At 36.7% G+C, this 16,571-nt stretch overlaps 1 protein-coding gene across 1 annotated transcript; it reads right to left on the bottom strand.

The window, feature by feature from the left end:
* Positions 1-374: 374 nt before the first annotated feature.
* Positions 375-10,495, bottom strand: LOC110699511 (probable adenylate kinase 6, chloroplastic). The gene is made up of 4 exons (XM_021877001.1): positions 9,965-10,495; positions 7,109-7,249; positions 1,010-1,282; positions 375-775 (listed from the first exon to the last, which is right to left on the bottom strand). Exons 1-4 carry the CDS (start codon positions 10,310-10,312, stop codon positions 632-634), a joined length of 906 nt encoding a protein of 301 aa, XP_021732693.1. The 5' UTR covers positions 10,313-10,495; the 3' UTR covers positions 375-631.
* Between the last annotated feature and the right edge of the window lie 6,076 nt (positions 10,496-16,571).

The following is a 16,571-nucleotide window of genomic DNA, read 5'->3' as shown; positions in this document are numbered from 1 at the left end:
CCCCATAATTAGGATTAGTAAAGAATTAATTGCTTTTCTGCAAAGCCGCGCTACCAAACCTGGCCTAACATGCCTTAGATTCAAATTAAAATATCTAACACCACATCATTTTGATTAAGGTTATCAACCATCAAGTAATGACAAGTACTAACCTAAAAAAACAAAATTCAAATATTAATAATAATCTTTAAGGAAAAAAGACATAACAGTGACACTAATTAAATAATTAATTATACAGTAAATAAATCAAAAAGTAAATCCAACACCTGTAAACCTACTTCACGTTTAGCCAATGGCAATGGAGTCAAATATTCTTATTAAATTCATTATAAATATAATAATCATTAAATAATATTATATCACAACTAGATTCAAAGAACAAATTTTCATTATTTTTTTCTTCTTTTGAATAGATATTTTGACAAAAATAATATTCTAATGTTGTCCCCTTCAAACTTCAATAGTTTAGCAAACCAAAATAATCAGGTCTGATGTATCCTACTAGCTGGTTCCAGGAATTTATTTTAAGTAATATCTGCTTCATATATTAATTTATTACTAACTATACATTGTTTGCAAAAAAATGATCACTAACCTAGACAATGTGGTATAGAAAATTATCTAATAGGATTTAAGCTGCAGCAGATTGATCGTCTTCATGATCATCGAGATTCAAAGCGTGCAGCAACTTTGGCCAGGATTCTGGAATTCCACCAGGAAGATCAAACTGCAACAGTTTGCCCCGCATGCGATAAAATTCCTCCACAGGTCGAGTCTGCACATATATATCAAGCTCACGTGTTAATCTTGCTTAAACATGCCAAAAATACAAGATTCATCTCCAGCATTCACCGGCATCACAGCCTACTTCAAGATTATTATTTTGTTTTATTGATATTTTAAGAAGACAAGAAACAACCATAAAAAAAATTGCCTTTCTGAGATGGGATGCAGGAATGGAGACAAGAAACAAAAAATTATCAGAGCACTTGAGATTGAATAGTAGTACCAATTCATCGTATATCCGGAGTCTCTCCCTCACAACTTCTTCTTTATCATCAGCGCGACTGATAAGCTTTGAGGCACATTCAGCTGGAGGGAGAAGAGGAGCCATGTACATTCCAGGGCTTTCATCATCACCCTTGATGTCAATGCATGCAACATTGTAATTTCCACCACACTGACTACAGATTCTTCTACCAAGGCATTTTGCAAGTAAGGCTTCTTCACGGAGCTTAAGATTCACCACCAAGTCAATATCAATAACCCCCTCCAAAATTTCCTGTCACAAACAGCAAATAAAATGAAACAAGCATGTATATCAATAAACAAGCATGTATAGGAGAAGGAACTTACCTCTTGCAGAAAGAATATAAATAAATAAACAATTAATTACACCCTTATAAATTACATCTTGCAAGAAGAATATTAAATTTTGACTTGAAAACCTAATCAGTACAATGTATACTACCAAATACAGATCAAACTTACCTATTGCAGAAGCCTTGCATGCTTTCAGATGCTGTAATCATAAACTCTTGATGTGGCTGAACAGAAGATGTGTCCAGCAACATTGAGAAATGACAGGCTTACAGCCTAGTATTTGACCTTCCATACAATGATGTATACTTCTCATTTAGCAATTGCATATCATGGAGTAGTTCATTCATCATTACTTCATAGTAGGGTTTAATAAGAAAAACAGGGTCAAAATTGGCGATGAAAAAGAAAGATGTGCTTGGACCAGGAAGATAGCCAAATATGGAGAGATACTGAAACTTTGAAGGGTAAAAACAGTAGTATTGTACAATGTTCTATATCTCCTCTTGTGCATCATAAATTAAGCACATATATTTACCTGTCCTCAAAGGAAAATATATTTTGGATGCTCTGTCTCTCATTTCAAACGCACCAAAGTTAGATGTTAGAAATAATTAGCTAGCTCAACATGCAACAGCCATCCATAAGAAGATGAGATGTATCATCACCAGAAAATTCAGGGAGGGTGCATCTCCTCTGCATACCAGTCAAATCGAGCCTAATGAAGTAATGAACTAATGTATAACACATAGATAGTAGGTTAGCCTGGTGTTACAGTTCTTATATTCCACATGTCAATCAGATCAGTACTACTTGGGATGTGGTAGAACAGGTTCAAGAATGTGTTTACCTATTCTTTGCAAAACATGTCCAAAACTGTATTGACTTACCATGTATTAATTCCAAATTGTTGAGAATCATGGTCACGCTTTGGGGAGGGGATTAGCAAATAGGTAACAGTGGTCCAATTGTATCATTAGACATTTGTTATTACTCCCAAAATAGTATCATCTAATGTAACTACGTCTCTTATCAAAATAACAATCCTGTGAATAAAATTTCCCTGAAGGACACCATTTTATGTGATTTAGCATTTCCTCCATAGTCCATAACGTTGTTACCTACAGGCTACTGCAGCAGTTTCAGCAAGTGAACATATAATGAGCATGCAATTCGTTTCTCACAAGTCACAACGAATTCCATTTGATAGAATATTATAGATCTGGCAAATGGGTCATTCCGGTTGGGTATGGGTCGGGTCATTTCGGGTCGGGTCAAGTTCGGGTCAAAAGGTTATCGGGTCAAGTTCGGGTCGGGTATCGGGTCAACACTTTGGTTCGGGTCAATTTTCGGGTCGGGTCAGTTCGGGTCGGGTCAACTTCGGGTGATTCATTTGGTTAAATTCAACTCTTTATATTTATTTATTTATTTATTGACGAAAAACTCACTATATTTATTGAGGCTATTTTTTTCGTGGAACATAGTAATTGTTTGACTTATATTAAGCTCTTTTTTTTTTTTTTTTTTTTGTGTGTGTTTAGATTGAGAATCACTTTCAGTATCTCCTGAAACTAAAAGGGATGCTCTAACTAATTGAGTTATACCTCACTCTCTTATTGATCTTAGTTTTAATACGTACTCATATTATCATTGTCATTGTTGTAATAATTTCTTTGAATTATTCTTATACTCTCTCCGTCCCAAATTACTCTTAACGATTTGACATTATGCACTATTTACACATCTCACTTTGACCGTCTTTTTAGCTATTATATGAAAGCCAATGTAGTCATGTAAGATGTTGTTGGGTCTATTTTAATGTATAATTTCCTAATATAAACTTTTTATAACTTATACAATTATTTACTAAAAGAAGTTAAAGGTCGGGTCATTTTCGGGTCTCGGGTCAATTTCGGGTCGGGTCATCTCGGGTCGGGTCGTTTCGGGTTGGGTCATTTCGGGTTTTGGGTCAAGGTCAGGACAGTTCCACTTCGGGTCGGGTATGGGTCGGGTCGGGTTAATTCGGATTTTGGGTCAATTTCGGGTCACTGAATTCGGGTCGGTTTCGGGTCATGGGTCGGGTCATTCGGGTCGGGTCATTGGGTCTGGGTCAAGATTGCCAGGTCTAGAATATTACACACATGATTTATTATTGCACCAGTAAAAAAGAGGGACTGATTAGCATAAGAAAACCTCTGGGGTGCTTGGTTCATTTAGGTATGAAGTATGGGTTTTACCTTGCGTTTATTTGAGAAAATTCTTAAACCCACAAGGTATGGGGTTTAGAAACCCAGTAGAGGAGGTGGGTATGGATCATACAATACCTTCCAGAGTTTCAGGTATCAAATAAAAGAAAGATGTTCATTCCCGAACAACACCAAACACATGGTATTAACTATTAAGTATCAAGTTCCAACCCAATACCGCCTTAATCTCATTCTTGATTCTAAATCCGTACCACTACGCAAATCGTTTTGACCCGCTTCACAAGTCCATCAAAACAATATTGTGCAGCTATAAAGCCTCGTCCCTTTGCCAACTTATCATTTTATATTAGAGGAGACAATAGAGGATATCTCTTAGGCCTTGGCCCAAAACTCTAGTTAATAAGCAATCCGAATAGAAAGAGAAAGGACTAAGAGCGAGAGAGGGGCAGCTCATAAATAATGGATTAATGGTAAAGGTTATCTTGCTATGAGGCAATAGATAACCCAATATCTAGAATCGCAATCTAGCAAGAAGAGGCAGGCTGTTATGATGCTTTGCTTTCTTCCACCATAGCATCTCAATTCTCACCACAAAGAGTTAAGAATTTGTAGCACAGCTTACTTTTTAACCAGCCATTTCGTTCTTTGATCTGTTTTCTCACTCTTCCATCATCACTTTGAGAGTTTGAGAATACTAGATAGCATGCTGACTTGATTTGGCACACCAGCAAATTTAGAACACATGATTCTTTAAAATGAATAGAAGTTAGAACACTGTTCACCTGGAGGGGCAAGAGGTTTGGCGAGTTTATTAACTCTCACCCCAGGGTTTGCAGTTGGTGGTAAATCAGTAAACAAAAGTACATTTGAAAAGTCTCTGATAATCCAAAGCAACTGAAAACTATATAAGCATAGCAAAGGGTGTTTGGTCTTGGGCCTCAGAATCTTTAAAGAAACAGAAAAAATGAGTTGACAACTCCCAATTATTGAGTGTTAAATATGACATACTTTCAGATCCTTACCTAGAGCTCAAGGAATTTTTAAATAATTAATTCAAGAAGGGTCTATTGAATAATTAGGTAAAAAGTATAAAGATAATTATATTAACAAAAGTCTACAACTGCAGTTGTAAGAAGTTTTCAGAGGTAGATAAATCAACTGTTCCAAAATGTTAACCCATTAATTAACTACATCCAGGATTCTCAAAGATAACATCACATTTTTCATTTTTGTCACTAAAAATTCTGTCTTCACATTCACTACTATGTAGCAGGTAAATACTTGCTTTCACATTTTGCTCAAAAGCTTCAATAATCTTGGGCCTCAAGGCAAAGCATATAGTAAGAATTTGTAGTTGATATGAAAAATTTTAACTCTTTTCTACAATCAGTGGACAAGAGCAAAATTGCTTAATGTCAAGATACTACAAAAGACTACATGAAACTCTACAAGAATCACGAGGCCAGCAATGAGAGAATAAGAGGAAAGAACATAGCTAACACCTCCACCCCAAAGAAAAAGCAAACTCAATGCTTGAAAAGTGTCAAATCCTGCCACTTGCTTCCAAGAACATGCTCAGATGGATTATGGCTAGACTGCTAGAGACAAGGGGCGAGTAAATACTGGTCTAAGAGGGGTAAAATGTACCTAGTTGCTCCGCCATAGAGCCTCTCAAATGTAATTAAAAAGGGGGGGGGGGTGGGCAATATAAAATGGGTCGTTGAATCGAACCCACTCCATTTGGAATAGTGACGGTTCAATTACAGTAAAATAATATATACTCTGCCAGCCTCCACTAACTGTAACAAGTGAGATGAAATCAAAACTAAGAGATGACAAAAACCCAAATGCCAAGAGTAAAAAACAAAGTTCTACAAGATAAGATTTAAAAAGTTAATTGCATAGCCCTAGTCATTAGTGAGACATAAATGTCACTTTTCCACACATCATTATTCACTCACAGTGACTAATTGACAGCAGAAACCCAATTCATTCTCACAATATTTTAAATTGGGCTGGCAAGAAATTCTAGTAATTTGGAAATTGGACATTGTAATTATCAAATGAAAAATCAAGATTGCTTTGTCACTACAACATTGAATTTTTTTTGTCAGTATCCCTACAAAAAGTGTAACGAGCGGGAGTTGGTGACAGAATTGAAAGGTTTAAGAAATTGAGTTTGATTGATGTAAGGAAAATTACAGGAAATGAAAAGATAGTACAAGCTTTCAAGAGGCTTTTTCTCAGCCAACTAACAAACCAAATCAATCTTTACAGTTTTCTAAATACCCCCTCTACCTCTCATCTCTATGGTATACATTGTAGTTCCCCGTTCGGCCATTCTTCCATTCTAACTAACTTGCTTCCTCTGAATCCTCTCTAAGCTAATCCAAATAGAATTTTTAAGCACTACCAATATTACCCCTTTTCTTACCTTTCCCATGTCGCTTTGAAGGTACATCCAAATCATCCTTTTGGGAGGGAAAAATGAATTTCTTCAATATTAAAGGACTTATTGGTATACCCTTTAATCAAGGTAGTTTAACAGGCGATCATCCCTCCAACAAGTTGGTATAATCACTAAGAAGCCTAATCAAGCACATTTGACTTAAAGTTGATTGGGACTGAGCTGCAAAGATGAAGAAAGATATGGTGTATGTGTACGCTTAGTCTAAATAGAGGAAAATATGGAAAGTCCATAGAAACACTTCTCCAGCAGTTTTGAACTCTTGAAATCAACTACAGCAAGTTCAGCATTTAAAGGGTTTAAAATTTTTAAAAAGAGAGGGTGACAGCTATCGAAGCTACAGAAATTAGTAAGTCAGACAAAAGATAGAAAAACCAATCATAAACATAGCCTTTAGTTTTGACAGTTTTCTATAAACCAAAGACCAAAAACAGAAGCTTCAACACCTTGGCTATTAAGGTAACTATTCATGCATATTCAGCATTCATTATGGCATTATATGAAAAAAAATATATAACTAAAAGTTGCAAGCCAATAGAGCATTATTATCATATCTGATGAAGACTTTAGTAGGGGAATTGAACATTAGTGCCATCTTGATTTTTGTCAAACAATAAATAGGCTGTGTCTATGTACTCAAAATTGAGCCTAAAACCTTGTCACTGAACACATGTTTTTGTCCCTCTCTCTACATATACAGCATACGTAAGCATGTGTATTAAAAAAGGTACATATTCTGATGTTTATCTAGATGACAAGATCTGACTATCAGCTTCCCTTAACATAGAAATTATAACATTCAATATAAGCATATATAATACTTCCTTTATTCTTATATAGATGACTTGTTCCATTTAAACACGCTTGCCAATGCGGTTTTTTAGCATTTAATATTTCTAACGATGCATTTGTGATAATTATTAAATTTAGAAATATTGAGACAAATCTAAGAAGACCCCACATGATTATATTTTTTAATTTAAGTATAAATCAAAATGAAATGGACAAAGTAGCTTATGTGAATTGTGAATAGTGAATAGTTTTAAAAGCCAAACAGTCCATCTAAAAAAGTGCAAAGTAAGTATCATATTAAATATTTAATGTAAGTGCTCACCGCCTGTCTAACTGTACGAGGAAAACCATCAAGAATAAATCCGGATTCACCCTTGGCTTCTCCAGCTTTAAGACGCTTGGACAACAGATCCACTATAATTTCATCTGACAACAGCTTCCCCGAGTTGACTATCTCTGCAATCTATAGTACTTACAATGTTAGAACTCATTATTTTTACATCATGCAGCCATTGTATTGAACACTAATCATAACACAAGCAGAGAGTTGAAATTTGGAATCAACAAATTACATATCTCTGCATAAAATTTCAGGACATCAAGAATCAACACTGAATTAATGCTGATGTAGTGGTAGATTGTTTAAATAATTCAGTCTCAGATCATTGCCCTCTGTTGATTAAATGTGATTAATTAATTGCGTGTGGGAGTAGGCTTTCAAATTCTATCCCAGTAGAGCATAAATGGTTTATGGATGTTAATAGTGAGCTGTGACACAACCTACTATTGGGACAACTAAAGGGTATCAAAACTTCTTTGAAGAGCCTTCACAGAGAAGAAGATCCCAGAGTTGGAGAAAAGGTTGAAAAAACTGAAAATGAGCCAGATAACATTCAATCTCAGTTACGTCTAGTGGTCCAGCTTACACATGCTCAGAAGTAGGAATTGGTGCTGCAATTAAGGAAATGACTATTTATTGAAGAAATTATTTTTTTGTGATAAATCCAGAATAAATTGGTTTGCCCTAGGTGACTCTAACTCTCACCACTTTGATGCTACCGTAAAAGAAAGATACGCCAGGAACAGAATTCAGTTTTGTACTCTGACAAAAGCTAGGTGGTCCTATTGCATCCAAGATGAAGTTAAGGGATTTACCAGAAACTGCTGGAAATACTGTCTCTATTTCTCCCTCAATCGATCATCCTGTAATTAGAACGGGTACAGATCTCAGTAATGAAGCAAAGGCTTTATTGTGTCAACCTATGACAATTACTTAGATAGACCAGACTCTTGAAACAATTGATGATTCCAAGGAATAGATGGTTAATGTTTGTTTCATGAATGCAACAAATACATTAATCAAATTGGTTTTGACTGCTTTTCAGAATTGCAAAATGGCCAAGGCAATCAAATGTAATTCACTAAAGCTCTTGATCCTTAGGTATCTCCATGTACTCCATCCAATATTAAGCAATTTCACCCTATTGCTTGATGCATTGTACTATATCAGCTTATAATTTAAGTCCTTGCTTCTAGGCTTTAAACAGTTGCGGAGGAAGTTGATGGGGTCTGGGGACACATAGTGGATGAAATCATATTGAGTATTTAAGTTCTGAACTTATCAAAACGAATTCAAGGGCTAATATGTCTCCAAGGTTCTTATTGAAATTGGATTTTTAAAAAGCCTATGACTCTATTAAACAGAGCTTTCTTTCATAGCTTGACATTTCTCTATGGATTTTATTACGGAATTTGTTAGTTCAGGGTCTTATCTCACTCATACAAATGAAAGAACTTTGACTCCACTAAATGCTGAAAAAGGATGAGACAAGATGAACCTCTCTCCCCCTTTCTTTTTTTCCATAGGTTGAAAGTTAAATACCCCCTCCTTCCTCCACCACCACATTCATAAGTGGAATACCCCCTCCTCTATCCACCACCTCCTAACTCCAACCCACTGCCAAATAAAAAACAATATTAAAAAAATAAACACGGGTTCATCTACACTTGTTTTTGATGACAAATTCCAAGGAGTTAAGAGATCAATATGTATGGAAACAAATATCAAGTAAATCTCGCCAACAAGGGTCTTTCTTTTGGTTGGGGTCCTTGGGGATAATCATGACATAATTCTCAGCCCTCATCCATAACAAATATGTAACATGTTTATTCAGAATTAAGATAGTGTTTCCTTGGAGGAAAAAAAGAATAAGAGAGTGTTAATATATAGTTCAAACTCAATCATATCTATTTCGGAAAGAGCACATCCATTTTGAAAAGGGAGTATTTTTTTTATGTTGGTCGTTGAGTGGTTCTAGTTATAATCCCTTTGACCCTTAATATTTGCCCCATTTTCCTTTTTAGTCAGTTCCTTTGAGTTTGCTCCATACTATTTTAGGTTGTAAGGATCACACCTTCACTCTCACAACCACTACATTAACCCCATCACTTTTCTCTCTCATCAAATCTTTTCAACCAAAACTTTATACAGTAATTTCACGGGCAAAATTAAAAGGGATGGAAGGAGTAATTATGTGATGTCAAAGGTTTATACTACGTATTACATTAAAAAAATCTTAAGTTCCAACCTTCCATTTATACTTTCTATCTATTTTCACCGATTAGATGTTGGACGTTCAATACCTGCCTATTGTGCATTCAAGACTCGCTATTTCCCTAGAGTTTCACACCTTAGCAGTCACTACACGATCATCCTAGCACCTCGTCTGAGGCTACCACCAACGGTGGGATTAAAGATACCAGTTGTCTGTAAGAATGTAACTTTTACTAAGCAAACACATCCTCTGATTATCTTAACTATACAAAACACCCATCAAACAATCCTGCTGCTCCACATTCCACAACGAAGCACGATTAACCAATACCTCTAATTAGAGCTTAAAGAAGACGCAACCCTAAACCCTAACACCTCTACAACACAAATCAACAGCTAAAACTGGAAACATTATCTTAATTCATCGAAGAGGTTGATGCATCAATCACTACTTAATCAATAATGCAGAATTCAGTACCCAAATATCATCATTCATCAAAACACATAAAATTAAGATTACCATCAAAAACCCAAAATCAAATTCGAATTACCAAATTCAAAAAACAATCAATGAATTCAGCAATAACCCAAATGCATAAAATCAGGGAAAAGATGGAAATTGACCTTAGGAGAGAGAGAACCAGAGGAAGCGAGCTCATCACGAACCAAATCACCAGTAGAAATATGAGGAACATCGAGAAGCTTCGAAAGACGAGTAGCATAAGTGCCTTTACCAACACCAGGACAACCCAGAAAAACCCAGTGAACATCCTTACCTTTACCAAATTTCAAGGGATTTCCACCATTGATACCATTATTATTAGAAGTATCATTCCACGAAGAAGAAGAAGAATGAAGGGTAGTTTCGGAAGAAAGAGATGATGATGTAAATTTACGAGATAATATGGTTGGAATTAGAGATGAAACTTTGAATGTAGTTGATGATCTTGCAAGGCGGCTGATTACCGCCATTGATGAAGAGTGAAGAGGAGAGAGAAGAAGATGAGAGTTCTGGAAGAAGAAGGATGATGATGGAGGTGGGAGTTTGAAATTTTCAGTTGCTTTTGCAGGGAAAGTAGTAATTAACTCTAATTAATGTAGCTTCAAAAAAAAAAAAACTCTAATTAATGTAATTTCATGTTTATTCTTGGTGTTTTTTTACCTTGCTTCGTTGCTTGTTTAATACCACTTGTCTAGTTGAGCGACCATCAGTAATTCATTACGGAGTGCTACCCGTGGAAAGAGATGTCCAGAATGCAATTCACGTTGTTTAGCGGTTTGATTTCATATTGAAAGTTACCGAATAGCCAAAAACTGTTTGCTGATACTCGGGACATAATTAGTTGAGATGATCATAGGGCGGACTGGAATTTGAAAAAAAAAAAAAAGTCAATATTGGGCCAAAAGGCGTGCCCAAACCCGGTATTTAGGGCCCAAAATCAGGCTTTTTAGGCCAAAATTTAGGTTTGCCAATTTTTTTTTAATAAAAATAAGCTTTTTAGGCTATCCAAATCCATTTATTTGTTTTATAAATTGGGTTGAGCCTGAATTTCAAGCCTAAAAATTCTACCGAAATTTGGGTATTTTCTAGGCTAGGTTTGACATGATCGAGTCTATAATTAGTGCTTGTTTGGTTGCAAACAAGGGGAAGTCAAGAGTGAGACTGTTGAGGAATTGAAAAGTGATGTTTGGTTGGCATAAAATAGAAGAGATAATAGGACTTTCATGGAAAGTTGAAATTCTAATAAGATGTGGAAGATGACTTGCCACCCTTCTTGAGTACGTCAAATTTTCAATACAATTTGTGTATGTCTTTGTGCTACTCAAACAAGGTCTTAAAATAAATGCATCACTTTGACTGACACATATGTCAATACTTTTGATTATCAACAAAAATAAATTATAATAGAAAGTTGATAGTTGAAAACTATACATTGAGATGATTCTAGCAAATACTTACGCGCCTTTATTTAATATTATGTAATGCACAAATGTAGGTCAAATAATTGTGTAAATAGTGCAAAATTCAAAATTGAACATTTATTTTGAAACAGAGGGAGTAAGTCATTTTTAAAAAGTTCACAAGAATACTAACTTTCCATGAACATAATCTTCCTATGGGAATTTTATTCATGTGTGAACCAAACAAATACTTATTTACATTGCATCATACAACAACCAAAATTTCTTTTCTCATAATGACCATAACTTAACCCATAAGACCATAACCTTCCATCGATACATCAATCCCACTAATATCTCTAACTGGCTTACTTCCTCCCCTCACTTCACTCAACCACCATCTGCCGGTCACCGCTACCGTTACCGGTCCACCACGTTTCTTCTCACTCAGCAACATTGAAAAAAGTGGGAAAAAAACACTTCCACACTGGCAGAGTTTACGTTCTGAATCGCCTCCATGGTGGAGGGATCTACAATAGGTGCTTCTTTCATGTAAGAGGTAGCCAATGCAAATGTTGTGTTAAGGATGAAATCAGAGGGAGATTTCAACCCAGAAAATACAGAGTTTCCTTGAGATGAATTAATTGAAAACAAGAGAAAAGAAGGGATAACAGAATAGAGAGAGAAAGAAGAGAGATAGAGGGGTAAGATTCAGTGTATTAATTCCTTACCACAACTTAATACATTGCATGATTTATATAGCCAGCTAATTAAGCTTAAAACAAAAGCTAAAAGGAATCTTATAACCACCAGGAAAAAGACGAAAATCGAGTAACATTCATATAGTAACTAATTTTCCCGCCAAAACAAAACCAAATATTATTTGAGCTGTAACATACCCTCCCCCTTTAAGCAGACTTGTCCTCAAGTCAAGAGATGGGTAGACCCTGGGAACTGAGCCACAAAACCAGAACGGTTCTCCCAGGAAGCATCATGCCTTGGTTTATCACACCACTGCACCAACACTTGGTTAACAGACAGACCATTAACCAAAACAGACCTGGTATCCAAAATAGCAGCAGGAACCTGAGCTTGCACAACAGGCTTATCCATAGCAGCAGGGAGAATAGCCACAACAGGCAACTCACCTTGAAACTGCTTTAGCTGAGAAACATGGAACACATCATGAATTCTTGCTGAGCTAGGGAGATGTAGTTTGTAAGCAACCTTACCCACAACTGCAAGTACTTTAAAGGGGCCAAAATACTTAGCAGAGAGTTTATTATTGCTTCTAAATTGAACAGTCTGCTGTCTATAGCCCTGTAACTTGAGCCAAACCCAATCTCCCACAACAAAACTTCTCTCAGAACGTTTCTTGTCAGCTTGAACCTTCATTCTACGCTGAGCTTTAGTCAAGTTATCCTTCAGAACCTTCATTACAGCTTCCCTTTTTTGCATGCTTCTGTCAACCACTTCATTACTAGACTCACCGGGAAGGTAAGGTAAATGAATGGAGGGTGCTTGGCAATAGACAGCTTCATATGGTGTCATGCCAGCTGCAGTGTGGAAGTGAGTGTTATACCACCACTCAGCCACAGGCAAATATTTACACCACTCATTAGGCTTAGCACTAGTTACACATCTGAGGTAGGTTTCCAGACACCTATTTACTACCTCAGTTTGACCATCAGTCTCAGGATGGTATGCTGAAGATAATAAAAACTCAGTGTCATATAAAGAGAACAACCCTCTCCAAAATTGACTAAGAAAAATGGAGTCTCTGTCACTCACAATACTCCTAGGCCAGCCATGAAGCCTAAAAACATTATCCAAGTATGCTTGAGCTACCTCAACAGCAGTGAAAGGGTGCTTAAGAGCAATAAAATGAGCATATTTACTCATTCTGTCTACAACAACAAAGATCACATTTCTATGCATAGACATAGGAAGACCAGTAATAAAGTACATTGAGATGTCTGTCCAGATTTGCTCAGGAATTGGCAAAGGCTGTAATGCTCCTGGTTTTGCTGAAGTATCATACTTTGAAGCTTGACAGATGATGCATTTTCTGACAAACTGACTCACATCCTTAGATATGCCCTTCCAATAAAAGATATTTTTCACTCTTTTAAGGGTTTGATCTCTCCCAGAATGCCCTGCCTCCAGTGAAGCATGTTTCTAAGCTATCAATTTCTTTCTTAAATTGGCATCTGGACCCACCACTAGCTTGCCAAATCTTCTTAGCAAATTGTCCTGTAAGCTGAAGCTAGATACAGTCCCACCCTGACTCAGATTAGCTTGAGTGTTATCATCCAAAGCATAACTGCTAGTAATATGCTGAACTAGGTCTGAATCTATAACAGAAATGGCCAATAACAAACACTCGGATCCTTGCACCCTAGAAAGAGCATCAGCTACACTGTTTTCATGCCCAGCTTTGTATTGGATCTCATAGTCAAAGCCTATAAGCTTAGACAACCAAAACTGCTGAAAAGGTGTTGATATTTTCTGCTGTAAAAGCCATTTTAAGCTTTTCTGGTCTGTCTTGACAATAAAATGGGATCCCATCAAGTATCGTTCCCACTTTTGAACTGCAAAAACCATAGCCAAAAGCTCTTTCTCATAAACTAAAAGTTTCTGCCATTTTACACCAAGAGATCTGCTAATAAAAGCTAAAGGATGCTGATTCTGCATCAAGACTGCACCAATTCCTGTCTTGGATGCATCTGTCTCAACTGTAAACTGTTTAGAGAAGTCTGGGATAGCTAACATAGGAGCAGAAACAATAGCTTTCTTTAGATTAACAAAAGCAGCCTGAGAATCTTCATTCCAGTCAAATGCTCCCTTTTTCAGTAAATCAGTCAAGGGTTTGCTAACCACAACATAGTTCCTGATAAATCTCCTGTAATACCCAGCAAGCCCCAAAAAACTTCTCAACTCCTTGACATAAGCTGGAACAGGCCAAGACTCAATCACAACAACTTTACTAGGATCAGTTTCCACACCTTTTCCAGAGATAAAATGTCCCAAGTATTCCACCTTTTCAGTGACAAATGAGCACTTGCTGTCTTTAACATATAAAGCATTCTGAGACATTATATCAAACACTTGAGTAAGGTGATGCCAATGCTCATCCAGACTTCTACTGTAAACTAGAATGTCATCAAAAAAACCAGAACACATTTTCTCAACAAAGGTTTGAATACAGCATTCATCCAACTCTGGAAAGAGGAAGGGGCATTTGTTAAGCCAAATGGCATAACTAAGAATTCATAATGCCCTTCATGGGTTTTAAATGTTGTTTCGAACACATCATTTGGATGTATTCTTAATTGGTGATAGCCTGCCCTTAAGTCCAATTTGCTGAAAACAACAGCTCCAGATAACTCATCAATAAGCTCATCAAGGACTGGTATGGAAAACTTGTTCTTAATATTTCTTTTGTTCAACTTCTTGTAATCTACACACAGTCTCCATGTGCCATCTTTCTTCCCTATCAAAACAACAGGGGAAGCAAATGGACTGGTGCTTGACTGTATAATTCCCCTATCCATCATTTCCTGCACCAATTGTTCTATATTATCCTTTTGTTTTAATGGATACCTATATGGTCTAATATTCGCTCCAACACCTTGTTCAAGGTGAATTCTATGATAAAAAAACACCTCTGCTGGGAGGTAACCCTTCAAGTTCCTCAAAAATAGCAGAAAATCTTTGTTTCAACTTCTGCAACTCATGGTGTTCTCTGTCTCATCCACACAATTGTATCATACAAGAACTTGCAAAAATAGAACTGTCAGACACCTGTATTAAACAAATCTGAGCAGCATCAGACATTAACTTCTAAGAGGGACCAGTTGCTAACACCTTGAGTTTCTTAGGAGGAATTCCCTGTAATTCAATATCCTCACCATTTATGTGAAATTTCATGGTTAACAGTTTGAAATTCCAAGAGATAGAACCCAAAGTTCTTAACCATTGAATTCCAAGAACCATATCACAGCTGCCCAGAGGAATTAGCATATCACATCTGTAACATATTCCTTACCTCCAACACACCAAGTAAACTATCTGCAAATAGAGTGACAAACTAACTGATTACCATCTGCAATCATGACAACTTGACCTTCAATGGGTTCAGCTTTACACCCCAATTTACTAGTCATATGAATATCCAGGAAGTTGTGTGTGCTCCCTGAATCAATCAAGGTATGCAGAAGGGTGTCACCTACCGTAGTTGTTACTCTCATGGTATGGTAACTTTGTGCACCAGTTAAGGCACTGCAAGAAATTCTAGGATCAAGCTGCTCAATCTCTTCCTCAACCACTTGCTCTTCCAACTGTACTACAGCAGAATCCACTTCATCCAACCCAGGGATCTCAATAGTGAACAGCTGAGGTTCCTTGAATTGACATTTGTGATTCCTATCATATGGAGCATCACGGTAATAACACAATCCCTTGGCTATTTTCTCAGCTCTAACATCTGCAGGGACATATTTGGGTTTTTGGTAAGGTATTGAAGTAATTTTGGGTAAATTTAAGGGTGGGGTGGAAGGAGTAGGTAGTAAGGGTGGCTGTTTAGAATTGTAGCTAGGAGATTGGTAAGGTTTTTGGTATGAAATGGTCTGTTTGTAAGTTTTTTGTGAGTTGGCAAGGATGGATTCATCTTGCAGTCTAGCATACTCTACAGCAGCTGCAATAGTCTGAGGTTTGAAAGCCCTAACAAATGGTCTGAGCCCAGGCTTAAGACCACCAATGAAACTTTCCAGCAAATATTTTTCAGGTAAGCATATATTATTTTGCAGCATGATGGATCTCAGATTCTCAAATTCATCAACAAATGATTCAATACTACCAATCTGCTGTAACTTGTTAAACTCTTCTACCACATTAATTCCTTTTTCATCCTTAAAACGTGCAGTAAGATCAATGACAAAGTCACTCCAATCAACCCTAACACGATTAGCCATATAACTAGAAATCCAGTTTTCAGCCTTACCAGACATATTCAAAGATGCTAGATCAACTTTTTGATCCTCAGGAATTTTACATAAATCAAAATACTTACAACATTTCTTAATCCAGATCCTAGGGTTACTACCATCGAATTTTGGAAACTCTAGTTTAGGATTATACCCCAGTTTAGGCTGAACAGTTCGATCATCAGGTTTTGATTGTGCTATTTGATCCTTCATGAGATGCAGCATTCCCAAGAGTTCTTCGATCTTCTGAGCAGAAGCAGCTGAAGCAGTAGTCTGAGCTTCCAGCTTCTTTTCCAGCGCTGCAAGCTGAGCTTCCATTTTGCCAACTCGCGTAGTGAGAGTTG

The sequence above is a fragment of the Chenopodium quinoa genome, unplaced genomic scaffold (genome assembly GCF_001683475.1).
Source record: "Chenopodium quinoa cultivar QQ74 unplaced genomic scaffold, ASM168347v1, whole genome shotgun sequence".
Taxonomy (NCBI): domain Eukaryota; kingdom Viridiplantae; phylum Streptophyta; class Magnoliopsida; order Caryophyllales; family Amaranthaceae; genus Chenopodium; species Chenopodium quinoa.
This window is presented reverse-complemented; position numbering and strand designations above follow the sequence as displayed.

Bases quoted from the DNA above. Each gene is read 5' to 3' on its own strand.
- LOC110699511 (XM_021877001.1), bottom strand. From the start codon at position 10,312: ATGGCGGTAATCAGCCGCCTTGCAAGATCATCAACTACATTCAAAGTT. The intron at 7,250-9,964 runs GTCAATTTCCAT...TAAGTACTATAG, and splicing joins CTGGTTCTCTCTCTCCTAAG to ATTGCAGAGATAGTCAACTC. The intron at 1,283-7,108 runs GTGAGCACTTAC...TGTTTGTGACAG, and splicing joins CTCGTACAGTTAGACAGGCG to GAAATTTTGGAGGGGGTTAT.